Source organism: Cynara cardunculus (genome assembly GCF_001531365.2).
Source record: "Cynara cardunculus var. scolymus isolate 2C chromosome LG 12, CcrdV1, whole genome shotgun sequence".
Taxonomy (NCBI): Eukaryota; Viridiplantae; Streptophyta; class Magnoliopsida; order Asterales; family Asteraceae; genus Cynara; species Cynara cardunculus.
Genome location: NC_037539.1, coordinates 33,992,067 through 34,012,125, shown reverse-complemented (window position 1 = coordinate 34,012,125; position 20,059 = coordinate 33,992,067). Strand labels below are relative to the sequence as shown.

At 33.7% G+C, this 20,059-nt stretch overlaps 2 protein-coding genes across 2 annotated transcripts; both read left to right on the top strand.

Moving 5' to 3' along the window:
• Positions 1-3,910: 3,910 nt before the first annotated feature.
• LOC112523843 (starch synthase 3, chloroplastic/amyloplastic-like) lies at positions 3,911-11,867 on the top strand. The gene is made up of 16 exons (XM_025133517.1): positions 3,911-4,030; positions 4,296-4,353; positions 4,451-5,581; positions 5,931-6,145; positions 6,284-6,554; positions 6,636-6,814; positions 7,960-8,067; positions 8,313-8,422; positions 8,505-8,610; positions 10,125-10,295; positions 10,457-10,585; positions 10,665-10,847; positions 10,959-11,090; positions 11,244-11,355; positions 11,543-11,666; positions 11,738-11,867. Exons 1-16 carry the CDS (start codon positions 3,911-3,913, stop codon positions 11,865-11,867), a joined length of 3,279 nt encoding a protein of 1,092 aa, XP_024989285.1.
• A 1,899-nt stretch (positions 11,868-13,766) lies between these two features.
• Positions 13,767-14,330, top strand: LOC112523842. The gene has a single exon (XM_025133516.1). The coding sequence runs from the start codon at positions 13,767-13,769 to the stop codon at positions 14,328-14,330; it is 564 nt and encodes a 187-aa protein (XP_024989284.1).
• Positions 14,331-20,059: the final 5,729 nt, after the last annotated feature.

Genomic DNA, 20,059 nt, shown 5'->3' with positions numbered 1-20,059 from the left:
CTGTTGGACTTATGGACTTGGGCTTTGTAATTGATATGTCCAAATTTCAATCCTCTTCTACTCTTCTTGACTAGATATGATGTAATTATATTAACACTTATTTTAAATTTTACATTTCTTTGGATTATTGTTAATTTTACAATTTTATTATTTTTATTAGGCAAGACTAGATATGATGTAATTATGTTGTTATGTTGATCATGCTTAGAAAAAACTTATTAATTTTTATTTGACCGGGTGTTGACCGGGGGTTGACCGAAGGTTGACCGGGGGTTGACCGGGGTTGACCGAAAGTTGACCGGGGTTGACCGAAAGTTGACCGGGGCCGGGGCCGGGGACTGTGTGTATAAACCGGGGCCGGGGCCGGGGATTGCAAACCCCGCCCCATCCCCACCCCGTTGCCATCCCTAGGTTCAAATCTCACCATAGGTGAGGAGGGTGTGTGAGTTTATTTGTTGCATTTGCCGTATATAAATATTCTATACTTCAAAAAAAAAAAAGATTCATTAAAGACCAAGTAGTACCCGTTAAAGCCCAATAGATTCATTAAAGTCCACTAAGATCCATTAAAGCCCAATAATACCCGTTAAAACTCAATTGAACCGAATAACGCCCAATAGTACTCGTTAAAGCGCAATTGAACCGAATAAAGCCCAATAGTACCCGTTAAAGCGCAATTGAACCGAATAAAGCCCAATAGTACCCGTTAAAGCGCAATTGAACCGAATAAAGCCCAATAGTACCCGTTAAAGCTCAATTGAATCGAATAAAGCCCAATTGATTCATTAAAGCCCAATTGATTCATTAAAGCCCAATTGAACCGAATAAAGTCCAATAGTGCCCATTAATGTCTAATTGAACCGACTAAGACCCAATAGCTTTATTAAAGCCTAGTTGAACCAAATAAAGTCCAATATGATCCATTAAATTCCATCAATATCCATTAAAATCCAATAATACCTGTAAAAGCCCAATTGAACCGAGTAAAGCTCAATAGATCCATTAAAGCCCAATAGATCCATTATAATCCACTAAGATCCATTAAAGACCAAATAGTACCCGTTAAAGCTCAATAGATTCATTAAAGTCCACTAAGATCCATTAAAGTCTAATAGTACCATTTAGAGCCCAATTGAACCGAATAAAACTCAATAATACCCGTTAAAGCTCAATTGTACCGAATAAAGCCCAATACTACTCGTTAGAACGTAATTGAACCGAATAAAACCCAATAGTACCTGCTAAAGCCCAATTGAACCGAATAAGGCCCAATAGAATCATTAAAACACAATAGAAACATTAAAGCTTAGTTGAACTGAATAAACTCAAGACGTTCATTAAAGTCTATTAAGATTCTTTAAACCACAATAGTACCCGTTAAAGTCTATTAAGATCCCTTTTTTAATTTTTTTTCTTTAATTACTTTAAAATATTCTTTTTTGGGAAGAAAAAAAAAGTACATTTTTCTTAAAATATTTTTGAAGGATTTTCGACGGATTTTAAATTTTTTAAATAAAAACCATAAAAAATTGAAATCCATTGAAAATTTTAATTTCTTTTCTTTGTTTACTTTAGAATATTCTTTCTTGGAAGAATATAAAGAAATTTTTTTTCCTTAAAATATTTTCAATGGATTTTAAATTTTTTAAATAAAAACCATAAAAAATCGAAATCCGTCGGAAATATTAAATCATTTCTCTATTTACTTCAAAATATTCTTTTTGGAAGAAAAAAATAAAGAAAAAACATTTTTTTAAAATATTTCAGACGGATTTCTGACGGATTTTAAATTTTCTAAATAAAAATTATAAAAAATTGAAATCCAAAATAAAAAACATTTTCCTTAAAATATTTCTGACGGATTTTATTATTATTTTTAATAAAAACCATAAAAAAAATTGAAATCCGTTGGAAATGCTAATTAATTAACACTAAGTAGTTTATTTAAAAAAAACTAGACCAATTATATGACAGATTTCCGATGAATCTGTGACGTTTCTTTAAAATAATAAATAAGTAAAATATCCGTTACAAATCTATCAGGAATCTGTCAGGAAAATTATCGAAATAAAATTTTATTTTTTAAGAAAATTCAGTGGGGGATTTGTGGCAGAAGTCAACAAACTTTCCTTGACTTTTTTGGGATCCGTCGGGAATCCATTACTGATTTTTCAACGGAATTTCCGCCAGAAAAATCCGTCGATGATACCCATTTTTTAGTAGTGTACGCCTTAATCATATTAATCAAATGTAATAAATAAAATACGTATTTTTAATACTATAAACTTAGTTATGTTTTAACATTGAAACAAATTAAAAATAACATTTTTGATCATTATTTTATTAAATATAAGTTGTTATTAGAGATAAAATAACAATTGCGATATTATGAATCATTTTGATCGATATATACACTAGTATAATTATAATCTAATTTTTTTGTACACGTTTAATCAAGATTGATACGCAATAGTCCATGCAGTTGCATCGAAAAATATCCAATGTTTCCATTGTGGCATTGGATACTCTTATGTTAATGCCACTCTTACTTAATGGTTATCAAGAATGTATCTAATTGTAAAAACCACGTGTTGAGAAGATGGCATTGGTTGTGTCCATAACGGTAAGTATATTACATATGCTTGCATAATAATTAAAAATATATAATATCATGATGTACCTTGAAACAATTAGAATGCCCTTTTCAGGCATTTGATGCTAAGTGGTACAACCCCATCTTTTTGAAGGAAATTCAATGATTCAAAAATGCATACATATTAGTGGTCAAACGATCCAACACATATTATATCTTGTATTTGCATGATGCAAGGATGAAACATCCTCGAGAATTGATCGAATAGTGTCCTAATCCACAATTTTCTCCCTTACGAATTTTTATTTGATATATTCACTTCACTTCTTTTTTTCATTGTATACTCTTATCATATTTATATCGATACAACACCATAATCAAATCCAAAAATATTCAATATTCGGCTCATTTTGAAGGTAACGACTAAACAATAATAATGGTGTAATTTGTAAAAAAAACGTATTTATTAATGTATGTTAGTTAATATATGGTCATTCATGTTAACATGTTAACATAAAAGTTTTACGTATTTATGATATTTAATAATATTATTAAATAAAAATACTCAATATTATGTTCATTTTGAAGGTATTGACAAGATTATTATAATCATATATTTGTAAATAAAAGAAACATATTTTTAAATTATTTTAGTTAATGTATTATTATGTATGATAATATGACAAATGTATAAAATAAAAAATGAAAAGAAATAGATATAAAAACAAATTATATAAATTACTATAAAGTGAAAGTATTAAAAATAATTTATAAAAAAATCTAATGATTTATGATATTTAAAAATATAATTAAATTTAAAAATATTTAATATTGGATTCATTTTGAAGATATTGATGAGACAATTATAATGATTTTATTTGTTAAAAAGAAACGTAATTTTTATGAACTTTAATTAATATATAATTATATATATATATTAATATGATAAAAATGTAAAATAAAAAAAATGAGTTGTAGGTGAGATAGTATGGGGTATGAAATTGTTAAAAAGGATTATATATAACAACCCTTTATGCAATTTACTCTCGGACAAAGGAACGAATTCCATCACATGCACACATGCTTTAAACACCTACTTTCGAATAACTTCGAAGTACGATAGACTCGGTATAATTTTAATAACTTTTGGGGTTTGAAACCATGAATTTGCTGCTAACTCGTAGGATCTCACTCTTTTCGTTTGAAGTTTTCAATTCAATTACCTACACATCACATGATTAAGATAAACAAGAATGTCACAGAGATCAAATGGGTTTTCAACTGATTTTGTGGTGAAGTAGTAGGAGAGCAGCAGCCATGGAAGTAGCTTTGCACGTTCAAAGTTGCAGAAATACAGTTCTAAATGAGATAAACCCTCTAAAGATTAAACCTTTTGTTGGGGTTTTTCCTACCAGAAGACCAAACATGTTCTCACAGGTAAAACTCAATCGGTTATATCCATTACTTATACCATTGATCGAAATGAATGCTGTCAATGTGGGTTTTTGCCATTTTCGTTTTCTTGAGGCAATGATTAATGAGCGTTTTGTGTATTCGCTCATTCGACTAACCACAAATTAGGGGAATTACTTTTGTGTTTCAAATCATTTTACGTGATTGTCTTTGAATTCCACTTTTATCAACAAGAAAAAGATTGAATATGTATATTGGGATAATTACTTTCATTTGTATTACTATGTAGTTCATACACAAGGATTCTATGGTAGTTGGAGTTTCACATCAAATAATTGCAAGTTCAGGTTAGTTGTCTAAGCTTTGGCATGAAAGTTAGAATTTTTATTGAGAAATTCTATTGAGAACAACAACTCTATAACTTGCTTGACTGTTTTATTGTAGATTTTTCCAGTAGAAGACGACGAAAGTATGTTAATGCTAGATCGAAACATGCTGCACCAAAAGGGTACTTGCCTAAACCAAACAATCAGAGGAGAATGGGTGAAGATTTAAAAGGTTCAAAGGTTAAAGAGTATGTGAGTTCCAATCAAAATGGGATTGATACCAAATTTATAGTAGATCAAGTCCATAAAGCTGAAATGGAAAAAGACATTGGAGCTCTTATTGATGATGTATCAATGGAAGAACATTTATGGAAAGAACAAGTGGAAGCAAAGATACATAAACAAGAGATGGAAGAAAAGTTACGTAAACAAGATATGGATGAATTTCTACGTAAAAAGGCGACGAAAGCAAAAATTCGTAAGCAACAAGTGGATAGGCTTGTTATTGAGAATGTTCTAAGAAATGAGAAAGTGTTTAGTTATCCCGAGGTTCTAAGGCCTGATCGAGGAATAGAAATATTCCTCAACAAAAATGCTTCTACTTTAATAAACGAAACAGATGTTTTGATCATAGGAGCGTTTAATGATTGGCGATACAAGTCTTTTACCGAAAAGTTAAGCAAGACACATCTAACGGGTGAGTGGTGGTCATGCAAGATTCATGTTCCAAAGGAAGCATATAAGATAGACTTTGTGTTCTTTAATGGGAAAGATGTTTACGAGAATAATGACATGAAAGATTTTTGGGTACCTGTGGAGGGTGGAATGGGAGCTGTTGAATTTGAAGAACTTCTGCTTGAGGAAAAGAGACAAGATCTTGAGAAACTTGCAAAAGAGGAAGCAGAGATGGAAAAACAAAAAGAAGAAGAAAGAGAGATTGAAGCAGAAAAGGCTGCAAGTGAAACAGATAGAGCGGAAGCTAGGGCCCAAGTGAATAAAAGAAGAGAAAAACTAGAACAAGTTTTGAACAAGACAGCCAAGTCTTTTGACAATTTATGGTACATAGAACCTAATGAGTTCAAAGGCAAAGATACAGTGAGATTATATTATAACAAGGGTTTAGGTCCACTTGCTAAAGTTAAAGATTTATGGATCCATGGAGGGTATAACAACTGGCAAGATGGATTATCCTATGTCACGAAGCTTGTAAAAGCTGAGGAAAACAATGGCGATTGGTGGTATGTTGATGGTATGCCCATCATCTTTTACTCAACAGAAAGGAAGAAAAAAACATGCAATATGTTCATCTATGTTTACTTCAATATGCTCTATTTGACACATATTTAGTTAATCTTTTTTAAAACAAGGAACGAGAACTAATAGGAAGAAACAAAATATATGTAGTTATTTTGTTACTTGAAGATGTTTAAATTTACTTTACAACTAATATGTATATGTATATGCATATGCATATGCATATGTATATGTATGTATATATTGGGTTTGTTTGGTTTTAATTTATGTTGGCATGATCATCTTCAAAGTAGGCATAGTATTGATTTAGTCTAATCCCAAATGAATCCTTCGATTTTATCTAGTTTTTGTCCCCACTCGAGCGCTTCTCTTGGATTGGGTTTTTGCGGATGCTCCACCTCAGCATGCCATTGTTTATGACAACGATCTTCAGAATGATTTCCACGCTATTGTCCCTGCATCTATGCCTCAAGATCTCTATTGGGAGGAGGAAGAACGTATTATATACAAGAAACTTCATGATGAGAGAAAGTTAAGAGAAGAAGAAACTCGTGCCAAGGTCGGTTATTCATGATGTGACATATTAACTAAGGGTTGTTTCTCCATTAAACCTTAAGTTGTTTAAATTACTGACTGTCTGTATTTTCATGGACTAAGTTTCCTTACAATTTTATATCATGTGTGTTTTCAAGTATAGGCTCAAAAAACGCAACGTATGAAAGCTGAAACAAAACGAAGAAGTATGAAAACATTCTTGTTGTCACAAAAGAATATAGTCTACACTGAGCCTCTTGATGTCCAAGCCAGAGAACCTGTGACAGTTTTCTACAATCCTGCTAACTCCGTGCTAAACGGAAAGCCTGAAATATGGTTTAGATGTTCTTTTAATCGCTGGACACACCGCATAGGCCTTTTACCGCCACAGAAAATGTTGCCTGCAGATGATGGTCTGCATGTCAAAATATCAGGTAAGTTTGTTTCTTTCATTGGCATTTCTTGTAACAATCAAAAACAATTTCTTGATCATCTGTTTCTTTGTTGTGATGTAGTTAAAGTGCCGCTAGATGCATACATGATGGACTTTGTGTTTTCGGATAGGGAAAGCGATGATGGTGCCTTCGACAATAAAAATGGTATGGACTACCACATACCGGTATTTGGAGGAGTTGCAAAGGAACCTCCAATGCATATTGTTCATATTGCTGTTGAAATGGCTCCAATTGCAAAGGTGATGTGTGTGTGTGTATATATATATATATATATATACATATATATGAGTTTCATTATACTAATCTGGTAAATTTCAAACTAAGATGACTTATTTGCCGATTGGTTTGGGTTCCGGTGAGAAGCGAAGTTATTGTAAGAAGAGATCTCTATCATTAGAACAATCCTAATTGAATGTCAAGATTAATGACTTGCACCAAGATGTAACAGATCAATTCCCTTTTAAAGCGCAATTCATTGGTGGGCATGAAATTAAAAGTGATCAAGGGTTCAGATCACTTCTTACGCTTCTCATCTTAACTCTTTTTCTCACACGATTCTTCGCCTTTACCCATTTCCGTAGATTGTGAATGCTATGCAATTTGTTGGATAAATCTTCACTTATTCAATCTTTATTGAAGGGTATTCTAGGATCAATGTAAACCTATTCCCTCTTGATATGACTAATATTAGTTCAAGGTTTTTTATTTCAGAACTAGCTAAAATTACTCATTCACCCATTTTAATTATTAGGAACTATTAACGTAATTGACTATCATCGCAAAAGCTCCTACATATTCCATTATTATTGAAGGCACCACACCATAAAGTTTTGGGTTTTTAGAACGTGAAATATGTTTAAATGTCCTTATATATGACCAAACTATTGTGCTAGGACATATTACAATTAAGTTGATAGGATGTTTTTGACGTCTTAATAAGTTTTTAGGACACTGTAGAGATAAAGTGTTATATTAGTTTTTGTATATGACATATTATTTGAAAAAATGTCTTATAAAAAGATACATTCCTATGATACTTCTCAAAAGAGTCTTATAGAAAAAGCTACTACGACACTTGATCTCAAAATTGTGCTAAAAAATAGTTAAGCATTCTATTAATTAACTTACTGCAAAACATTAAAACTTTGATATAGGATGCACAATTTGTTGGTCTTATAAATTTAAGTTGTATACAAGCTGAGCAGTCGTCTATTAAGACATTTGGACATATTTAACATCTTATAAAGTCGATTTTATTGTAACCGAGACATCTGATCTATAAGTCAAAATTTCTGCAGAACTATCTACCACGGTGGGTGCTATATTGTCTTCCATAATTTATTCTAGGTTCTTCCATTGGTTTCACATTCCTTTTTTTTTCCAGGTGGGAGGCCTTGCTGATGTTGTCACTAGTCTTTCACGTGCCGTTCAGGATTTAAACCACCAAGTGGATATCATTCTTCCCAAGTATGATTGTTTGAAGTTAAGCAACGTAAGTTTCATTCACCTATCTTTTCACTACAAAACAAACAAAGAGATTTCACCGATGGATTTTTCCGCCCGATATTTTTTGGCGAATTAAGTTGTTGTTGATGGAAAATCCGTGGGTGATGGATTTTTCTAGCAGATTACAAACGGAACTTTTTGTTGTTGTTATTGTGATTATTGGCGGTTCACCCATGTTCTTCTTATAGGTCTTGATTCATACTTGTATCGATTTTATGGTTTCAAATATAGGTGAAAAAGCTTGGTTTTCATAGGAGCTACTTTTGGGGTGGGACTGAAATAAAAGTTTGGTTAGGAGAAGTTGAAGGTCTTTCGGTCTACTTTCTCGAGCCTCAAAACGGGTAAAAGGTCCTCTCTTCAATATTTGCGTAACTTTATCCGTAGCTATTAAAATCCTAATGCAAGATACTTTTTATCCATCAGGCTATTTTGGGCAGGCTGCATTTATGGTTGTAGGAATGATGAAGAACGGTTTAGGTTTTTCAGCCATGCTGCTCTTGAATTTCTTCTTCAAAGAGGATCACTTCCCGTAAGTTTATTATAGTATATATGTTAATGTCAACATTATGGATGAATCAAACATGAAAATCTTAAATGGTACTATGATTCAGTTATGACACCACCCACTCTATTGATCTCATGACTATTATGGGGGGAGGTAAATTGCATCTCATGAATAGTAATAGGTTGGTGGAGGTGGTGGCTGAAGTCAAACTCTAGACCTTACACTAATTTTGCAAGGATGTCCACTACTAGAATAATGACTATATATTTTCCGCGGACGGATTCCGTCGGTAATATTCCGGCGGACTTCAAAAAAGTCAATTTCTATTGACTTCCGCCGGAAATCCGCCAGAAAAATTAGATTGATTAAATTTTCGGCGGGCTTCTTAATTAATTATATTAGACTTGTATTTTAATTTAATCAAAATTATTTACTGGCGGAAAATTAATTAATCTTTTACATTTATTATCCTTCGGAAATTTATTTGAAATCAAAAATCGGGTTTTACAATTTCCGGCGGAAAATTAATTAATCTTTTTAAATTATTATCCGCCGAAAATTTATTTGAAATTAAAAATCATTTTTAACATTTTCCGGCGGAAAAATAATAAATCTTTTTAAAAAATAAATCCGTCGGAAATTTATTTGAAATTAAAAATCGGTTTTTACATTTTCCGGCAGAAAATTAATTAATCTTTTTAAATTATTATCCGCCGGAAATTTATTTGAAATTAAAAATCATTTTTAACATTTTACGGCGGATTTATTTTTTTCCCATTATTTAAACTTTTCTTTTCTTAATGGATCGTATTGAGTTTTAACGGATGTTAGTTGGGATTTAATGCATCGTATGGGGTTTTAACAGTTATATTGGACTTTAATGGATGTTTGTTGGGCTTTACTGGATTGTATTGGGTTTTAACGGTTTTATTGGACTTTAATGGATGTTAGTTGAGATTTAATGCATCGTATTGGTCTTTAACGGATGTTAGTTGTGATTTAATGGATCGTAAGTAAACTCAAGCATCCGCCGGTAAACTTGACGGAAAACCTATCACCGATGCCACATTTTCCGGCGGTCAAATCCCCCGGAAATTCATGTTTCCCGTGGATTTGGCCGTGGGAAAAGTGCCTTTGTTTGGTAGTGGTCTACCTTGTTACTCGCTACACTAAATTAAGCCGTGGGGACTCGTATAGCCCATTATCCATCGATTTCATAGGCCCTATCTACATTTGCCTCACATTAAGTACATATGACAAGGAGTATGGGACCTACAAAATAGAAACGTCATAAACCCAAATAATGTTAAGGACCTTCAATTGAAATTTATAAATCCTCCTCTTTTCATGTTCTTTTCATCCATATGGTTGAAATTTCGATATGATATTCTCAAAGGAACATAGATAACGTGCATTTAGTGAGGCTGCCCGTGTGTAGGTAGGTATCACGAATTATATGTGTATATATAGAAATACAAGTATAGCTTAAAGATTGTGTTATAGATTATATGAGCCTTTTGTTTTGTCATTGCTTACAGGACGTGATTCATTGCCACGATTGGTCGAGTGCACCTGTCGCATGGCTCTTAAAGGATCATTATATGCATCATTCGTTGGGTAAAGCAAGTGTTGTCTTCACAATTCATAATCTTGAATTCGGGGCTCATTTGATTGGAAAAGCAATGGCGTATGCGGACAAGGCTACGACAGTATGTCTTATTAGTCTATCTATCTATCAATTAAAATTGCAACCTTTAAACTAGAGAACCTTTAAAATGAGATTTACTCACTTCACTTGGTTTTGTTTTGTAGCAAATAGTTTCTAGTTTGTGCGTATTTGGATTTAATTGGTTCAAACCTTATCTCGCAGGTTTCTCCAACCTATTCACATGAGGTTGCTGGAAATCCAGTTATTGCACCTCATCTGCACAAGTTCCATGGGATACTTAATGGAATCGACCCCGATATATGGGATCCATATAATGATAAGTTTCTTCCTGTATGTACCTGAAAATCTTAATCTTGTTTTTTCTCCTGTATCATTGGCTAAAATTTTGCATTTTGTAATGTGTTTTCAGGTATCTTACTCTGCAGATAATGTTGTTGAAGGAAAACGGGCAGCTAAAGAAGCCTTGCAACACAAACTTGGCCTAAAAAAGGCTGATCTACCCTTAGTTGGAATCATCACACGGTTGACACATCAGAAGGGAATCCATCTCATCAAACACGCCATTTGGCGCACCCTGGATCGTGGGGGACAGGTCAATATATATTGCATCATGACTTGTATTGTTACAATCCATCGATCAACTTTGTGATGGGTTGTATAATAGAAATCGTCATAGCTTCGCTAATGAAATGTAGGATTCCAGGTTGTACTACTAGGCTCAGCACCAGATCCTAGCATCCAAAATGATTTCGTGAATTTGGCCAGTCAACTACATTCGTTGCATAATGAGCGGGCACGTTTATGTTTAACGTTCGACGAGCCTCTGTCACACTTGGTATGTATATATATATTGTGAATATGATGAAAAATAATCATGAGAGACAATATCCTAACTCACAATATATGGGGTTCTCATTTAATTATTATATATGGTTATCGTATGTAACTTTTTTCCTGCATTACATTAACTTATGTTGGTGTCATATAGATATATGCCGGTGCCGATTTCATCTTAGTGCCCTCTATATTTGAGCCATGTGGGCTAACTCAACTCACTGCGATGAGATATGGTTCGGTGCCTATTGTGCGCAAAACTGGAGGTAAACAGGTTACTGTTGTCTTTTGAGGTCAAACATGCTACTATTTTGAGAGAAATTCATAGTACATTGAAATTGTTGGAAATATATGACAGACTAATCTGGATGTTAAATCTTTAACAAAACCCATATAGTTGTAAAGTTTGTTTCTTATATACATGGTTTTGTGATTTTACCATTCCAATTTTAGGACTCTACGATACCGTATTTGATGTCGATGATGATAAAGATAGAGCACAATCTCAAGGTCTCAAACCAAACGGTTTCAGTTTTGAAGTAGCTGATATTGCTGGTGTTGACTACGCAATCAACAGGCAAGTACATGATCCCTTTGAAGCTAAAAAAATAAAAATTTCACGTTTACATTTCCAAATTTTCATTTCAGAGCGATATCTGGTTGGTACGATGGTCGCGATTGGTTTAACTCGTTATGCAAACTTGTGATGGAGCAAGACTGGTCCTGGAACCGGCCTGCGCTTGATTACTTGGAGCTCTATCATGCAACTCGGAAGTGAATCGAAAGCTGGAGATTATGATGAATCCATCGATTGGCTCGGATGGCACAACAAGAAAGGACATAATTTTAGCGCAACGTCATCTTTTAGGTGAAAATGCAAGAGAGATTGATTCTTGTTTAGCAGGAACTAGGAGAGGTTATCTTTGAATAAAGTCTTTAGAGCAAAAACAGGCATAGAAAATAAAAGGTAGATAGTCTTTGTTAAGGTTACTGTTGATGGTTTTCTTGGCACATGAAGAACTGGTTTTTCACCTTTGGAAGTCAAAATTTTGAAGTTTGCTAACTTCTTGTTATACACATTAGAGGTTTTTGAGGGTCAAAACATATTATTGTATCTTAGTCGGTCCCAAACAGTAGATTGGTCTTGTAGGTAATAATGGTTTAAAATATGTTAAAAACTCATCTTACAACTCAATTTTGATGATGACACGGATCTCATAATATTAACGATGAGCTGGATTCGTGAAGAAAATATGCATGGTCGGGCTTCGATGATGAAAACTCAATATAACATGTTAATCTTGAAGATCAGAATTTGAAAGGCAGCATGATTGTTGATACTGGTTCATTTATGTCTTGTAAAGTTGTCAATGTGGTGAAACCAAAGACTATCCTAACTCATATATATATATAAGCTTAATTGGTTCAATCAAATAGGTCCCGTGTAGTTGGATCTGAAATTGAATTTCATTCTAATCTTTATATATGTTTGATTTGAATGATTTATTGGATTTGAATCCTACAAACATATATAGGATTCTGACCTTAAGGGTGGTTGGTATTTCACAAGATTTCGTAGGGTTTACAATCGATGAAGCACAGCTCGAAGATAACTTATTGCTGCTGTCAAGAGGCAAAACAATCAAAGTTCTCTGATGTCAAAGAATTCTAGGTTACTTTCGATCCCATTATTGTGTTTCTTGATCTTTAAGATCCGTTCTTGAGAATTTGTGATTCATGTTTTGTAGATAGGGATTGATATACTGAATATGAATGGAGTGCACATATTGATAGTGGTTTCGGTTTCTATTTTTAACTATTTGTCTATTACAAGTATCATTAAAGCAATGAGTAGATATCTGGCAGTTGAGTGACCCTCCAGCTTAAAAAATTCACAGCCTACTGTAAAAACCAATCCTTTCATTTCATGTCATGTCGAGGTACAATGGGCATTGACACAGATAGAAAAGACAAGAAAGAAAGAAAGAAAAAATCTTGTGAAATCAATCTATTTTATTTCCTTCCATATGTTCTTTTGTTGATTTATATAGTTGTGCTAAAACGTAACTTGATTAGAAGTCTGGTTGAACTGTATGGTGAGGGATGGCAACTGAATTTACCGTCAATTACAAGTGTAACCGAATTTGGACATCTCTTCCCTGGGAAAGTTTAAAATATATAATTGTTGTTTGAATTATAACCTTATGTCTGCAAATGATTCCATTTGAAGATGCAAGATCTTAGAATCTTTATGCTTAATTTACATGGTAACTACTAGCAATATAACTTTGGCACGATGGTGGGATACGAAATATTTGTACTAAAAGGTAGGCCACCAAAGAAATATTTATTATTTAAATAACCTTTCTTGTAGGTTTATTTGATCACGTGCATAATATGCACGTTACTTAATGAAGTCCTAGTCTATAGGGCAGTCCTTAGGAGTTTGTTATTTCCAGTTTTTTAGCTTTTCAGTTCAAGTCGTTGTATTTCCTGTGGCTATTTAAGAGCCCACTTTTGATGAATAAGAAGTAGCATTCCTCCCAATTGTTATTTCCTTGCTCTCTGCAATTTAATTAACAATTGGTATCAGAGCCAGGTTAGGAGTGCTGTGAGAGTTAGAAACACAGAAAGTGAGAGAAACATAGAGTAAGGGATCTCACATAGCAAAGGAAAGATGGCTTCAGATGCGTCAAGTTTTTCCCAGCCAAACATCCCTAAGTTTGATGGGGACTATGAGTACTGGAGTCTCTTAATGGAGAATTTGCTACGCTCCAAAGAGTACTGGAGTGTTGTTGAAACTGAGGTTCCAACGAACAATGCTGAATTGAAGCTGAAAGATCTCAAGGCCAAGAATTATCTATTCGCTGCGATAGATAAGAACGTACTGAAGACGTTCACCAAGAGGGAGACAAGCAAGCAGATCTGGGATTCCATGAAAGAAAGATACCTGGGAAATGAGAAGGTAAAGAGAGCTCAGTTGAACAGACTTAGGAGATCATTCGAAGTTCTGACGATGAAGAACGGAGAGTCCGTCGGAGATTACTTTACAAGGGTAATGATTATCGTCAATGAAATGCGAAGCTGTGGAAAATCTTTGAATGATATCAAGATTGTTGAAAAGATACTTCGTACTCTTACAGAAAAATGGAACTATGTTGTTTGTTCCATTGAGGAGTCCAAAAACATTGATGAATTGTCTGTTGATGCACTACAAAGCTCTCTTCTAGTGCATGAATAGAAATTTAAGAAGGACAATGAAGGAGATGAAGAGCAGGCTCTAAAGATCTCATCGGAAGAGAGACGAGGAATGCGTGGCCGAGGTAGATCGTCACCAAGAGGAAGAGGCAGAGGTAGAGGCAGGTCTATGTACAGCAAAGCAACAGTGGAGTGCTATAGATGCCACAARCTTGGGCATTTTTCTTATGAATGCCCAGAMGGGAACAAAGAAGCCAACTACACCGAGGAGGACGAAGAGATGTTGYTGATGGCTTATGCAGAGGTGGAAGAAAACATGAAGAATGATGTATGGTTCCTTGATTCTGGTTGTTCGAATCATATGTGTGGTGATCAAGCAAAATTCTTAAGTATCGATCATGAGTTCAATACAAGTGTGAAGCTGGGAGACAATCATCGGATGGATGTTACTGGAAAAGGAGATGTTAGGCTGTGGCTGAATGATGTAAGTCACATCTTAACAGATGTCTATCTTGTTCCAGACTTAAAGAACAACCTGATCAGTCTTGGACAACTACAAGAAAGAGGGCTTGCAATATTGATTAAAGATGGGGATTGTAAGATTTATCACCCGGTTAAGGGGTTGATTATCGAAACACCAATGAGCAAGCAAAGAATGTTTATGTTGCATGCAGGATCAGAAAGGAAAGAAGAGAAGGATCAATGTTTTCTCACGAAGAATCAGGAGATCACAAACTTGTGGCACCGATGGTATGGTCACCTAAACTACACCGGTTTAAAAACCTTGGAGACAAAGAAAATGGTGCGAGGACTACCATCACTTGAGAAGGTTGATGAAGTATGTAGAGATTGTCTCATTGGTGTTTCGATAATCAGCCCCTTAACCGGGTGATAAATCTTACAAGCCCCGTCTTTAATCAATATTGCAAGCCCTCTTTCTTGTAGTTGTCCAAGACTGATCAGGTTGTTCTTTAAGTCTGGAACAAGATAGACATCTGTTAAGATGTGACTTACATCATTCAGCCACAGCCTAACATCTCCTTTTCCAGTAACATCCATCCGATGATTGTCTCCCAGCTTCACACTTGTATTGAACTCATGATCGATACTTAAGAATTTTGCTTGATCACCACACATATGATTCGAACAACCAGAATCAAGGAACCATACATCATTCTTCATGTTTTCTTTTTCGAACCATGAACTATATATGATACACTTGGTATTTGTGACACAAATAAAAACATGATAAAGCAATCAAAGAACCATCATAATTTACCATCACATTCCTTGAACATAGTCAATATTCTCATTCGCATTTATTCAAATTTTGCATTGCACTGCACTGCACTGTGTTTTGTAGCTACACAAATTTGCATACTGCTACAATGTGAGGCTACACGGAAATTTTTACATCTCGCTGCATCACGCGGGTGCATAATTAGTTTATGAAGAATGGAATTCAATTCTATTTCAAATCTTACAAATCCCTCCAATTTCAGTTCCTCAAAAACATTCCATCAAACTAAATGCAACCGTTATGGTTAAAAAACTAGCCTTAGTTTCTTTGGAGTTAGAGAGATACGAGAAGGAGATTTGGCATGAAATAATCCTTATAACAAGCTTTAATTTTTTTAACATGATATTTGATTCTTTACCTTTTTAATATATTTAATTTTGGTTTTTAGTTTATAACCTACACTATAATTATGATCAAAATTTTCTTATGTGGTTCGAGACAAGTTACCTGCTGGGTTTTGGTGATTTTGGAAGAAATTTGGACAGACGAAAGGTGTAAACTATGGTAAATGAAAATGAAAATCATTATTTGTGTATCATCTGTTGTAATAGAATGGGCTATTATCAGATGCTCCGGAAGAGGGGGGTGCATTATTCAACAAATTATGAGATGACAGTCATTCCCAATATCCATTATGTAGCATTCTTTCTCAATTCTTGCCTTACTTTTTGGCTATAATCGGTAAATATAACATCCTCAAATCTAGACAGAGAGACTAAATTAAAATTTTCAATAGAACTTAAAATAAGGGTTAAATCCCCATATAAGAATTCACAATTTATTACCTATAATAGCCATCCAAGCTTTAACATCAATAAACAATATTCCAAACCTTACACAACTCTATAATTTAGGACGGGTACTACTAAATCCCAATAGTTGACGCCATCTCTAAATTATGGAAGACGTCTCCATTTTACCAATTACTTCTTGTGCCTCTAACTAGCACTCATCTCATCACTATGTCACTAGTACCAATTCTTCAAGGACCTGATGCACATGCCGACAAAGAAAAATGTTAGGTTTAATGCCTAAGTAGTTCAAGCAGTTTTCATCAGATATATAAAATGGTTAAAACGGAAATAAGGTTATTTAAATCACAATTTTCAAGATGAAATGAATTTAGAATAAAAGCGATATCTTTCCTAAAACCCGACATTTTCGTGATGAAAACACATTAATTAAAACATCCATCAAACATAAAACCAAAATTCAATAGTCACACACGAATAAGGATTATTATCCAAAACATTAATATATGGAGGAGATCCAATATACCAAAACCATAAATTATGATTACTCTTCAACCAAACAACCCTAATACATGGATATTACACTATCTAAGAATAACACCAAAAAGTGACAAGGGAGATTGTATCCATCGAATGTGTCGAGCACAAAGTAAGTCACACATCAACGTTATCAAGTAGCATATCAAGATTCAATTGACCTTGGTGTCTATCCAAACGAATAACACCTCAAGGCTCATATCCTTATCAAGACTCGTGGTTCTTAGTGCCTACCACTATGGGTAACACCTCAACACTTAATAATCTTAATGCCTACTCTTTGGAGTATCACTTCAAGGATCATGATCTTAGTTACTACCCCATCGGGTAGCACCTTAAGACATGGTTCTTAGTGCCTACCACTTCGGGTAGCACCTCAAGACTCAAGTCCTTAGTGCTTACTCAACTAGGCCAAAATCTTTAAAAAAAGGGTCCTAAAGTCCAACCCCGCAATACACACGGTAGTCAAACCCTGCAACACCGACACAACCAATGAAAGAAGACTGACTCACATGCCTATGGATCCAATACATTACAATCTAAATTACATAACTTATAATCACAATAATCAGATAACAATGTAATTCAACAATCAAGAACAAAAATCTAGAGATCAAATCATCATGTCATTGATATTATTTTCAATCTCTATATATTTCTCTCTCTAACTCCTCTCTAAAATGTATTACAATGAAATTCCCTTACAAGTTCTTACTGCTGACCACCATTAACAATATATTTATACTCTTGACTAATTACAAGGTCAAACTACAATCAAGCTATAATTGAACATTAACTTTTGAATATTATTTACAACTTTGACTTTCTTTGATCATGTTGACTTTCATCTTTGACTATCTTTGATCATGTTGACTTTCATCTTTAACTATTCTTCAAGTCTTTAAGCTTGGTAATCTCGGTCAATATTATTAACCTAACAATCTCTTCCTTCGTATTCAAGATTACAATTTAGCAAATATCAATACTTTAATGATCTCCTTCTTTGAAAACGATTAAACTTTGTTACTTAGACAAATCTTCAGCTTTGAAACAATCTTCCCCGTTGTATTTAACAAAAAAATCTTCAGATAACATCTTCATCTTAAAACATCTTGAAATGGTCTTCAGTAATCAACATTCACCAGATCTTCAATCTTTTAAATCAAGCATGAAAGAATCAACAAACTTCTTCAAACAACTTATCTTTTAGCTTCAATGAAACTTTCACAGATAAGTCAACAATGAATCTTAACAATTCTGCACCAATCTCTTCATCTCATCTACAATCTTTGAACCTAAAGGCTTTTCAACCTTAGACTCGACAGATTTAAAAACAGTCATTTTTTCCATGAACTGATTGAACAATACACCAGTTAATCATCCACTTGAATTCTTTAATTGCCTTTACACTTATGAATATGAATATTTGTAAGCTCCCCTTTGACATCAACACTTGCTTCACATATCTTTGAATTCAATATCATTTATCCCCCATATATCTTTTATTCATGTCTTTGTGTAATGTCTTTGATATTATTTATCCCCCCTAATGATGATTAGGAGAATCCTAAACATCATGAATTATCAAATACTTGAATTGCTTCCCTTATGAATAATATAGATCAGTAAACAAAACTTTTTCAGACAATCTCCCCCTATACAATGAATTAGATTTTGTCAAGAATTTTCAGAAAATCTCCCCTTTTACACTAATCAAAATTATCTCCTTCGCAGAAAAATATCTTTGTCAGATGAAAAATTCTCTCCTCCTTAAAAATAAATCTCTTCTAAACAAAAAATTTCCTTCCCCTAGAAAAATAGGTAATCGTCTAATGCAGAAGCACGTTTAGCAACTGTTAACACTTTCATCAAAACGAATTCAATTATGTGACCTATTTTCAAAGCTGGTAGTTATTAATCTCTAATAAGGCTTTCAATTATCACTGACGTAAAGCTATTGAAGTAACTTCTCAAATTGTTCTGACATAATCACAAAGAAAATGCATTGGAATTGCAAAGACTCATGAATATGTCGAAGAAAATAATATCATAAAGATATAGCTCAAAATAGACTTCATGTGCAATCAAATGAAGTTCAAAGGTGGGGTAAATTTTCTTCTTTTTAATTATCCAAGTTTTCCAAATGAAAACTAGATAGATTATATGTTGCATCCCCATGAAAAATTTAAATATCACTTCTTTTTTTTCTTTTCTTTTTTGATTAACCTGGATATCCAACCCGCTATGTGAGCCGACTAATTCCAGGGCAACCACTTGCTTTGCAGATAACCAAAGTCATCGCATTTGAACCTCTGTGGCCACAAGAGGATTTTTATTCCTCCTTGGATTTGAACATGGGACCTCCTAGTACTTTTGACCTTTGGAGCCAAGCTCAAACCAATCACTTCTTTGAGAAAGAGATGAGTAGTTAATGGGGTTAAATCAAGAGTTGGCATGGGCTCATTGCCTTTTTTTCAATGAAAGTTACAAAAGAATTCTGAACCAATTGGTAGATTTGGTTGCCCGACTTAGAAATAGTTAGAGCAGAGTTTTGTTATTCTTTTAACTCTGTTCTCACAACTTCTGATTTTTAATAATACTCCCTTCTAGCCAAACTCTCATTTACATTTTCCCACTCAGCACAATGAGATTTCTCAATCGTATGAGTTGTCTTCCCCACTCTTTTATTTAAGACATCCTATTAATCACTCAAGAATTACTTCTCGGTAGGGCTTCCAGTTTTGGTAGTTCATAGAAGTACATTTAGTATCACACATTGATCCCATGAAAGACATCCTAACAATTCAAAGATATTATGCTTTGAAATTGAATAAAATTTTAGATATCAAATATCTGAAATACGAGTCCTGAACTGATATGTTCATAAGTCAAAATAATGAAGTGCAATTCTAAACTATGTGTTTAGAAGCTAACACATGAAAGTATATATTTAGAATTGTCAAAGCACATGTACAAATGCTAAATAGAATGATCTATTATGCACAGTGTTTACAAAAAAATATTCAATGATTAGAATATTTAATTGTGAAGAACAAGTCATAATTATTATTTCAGATAAGAATTGAATTATTGATATGAAATGAATTGAATTTAAGCAATGAGAATTTAAGCGAGTGTATTTCCACCAAAAATTTCAACGAATATATGAGATATGAAAATAAC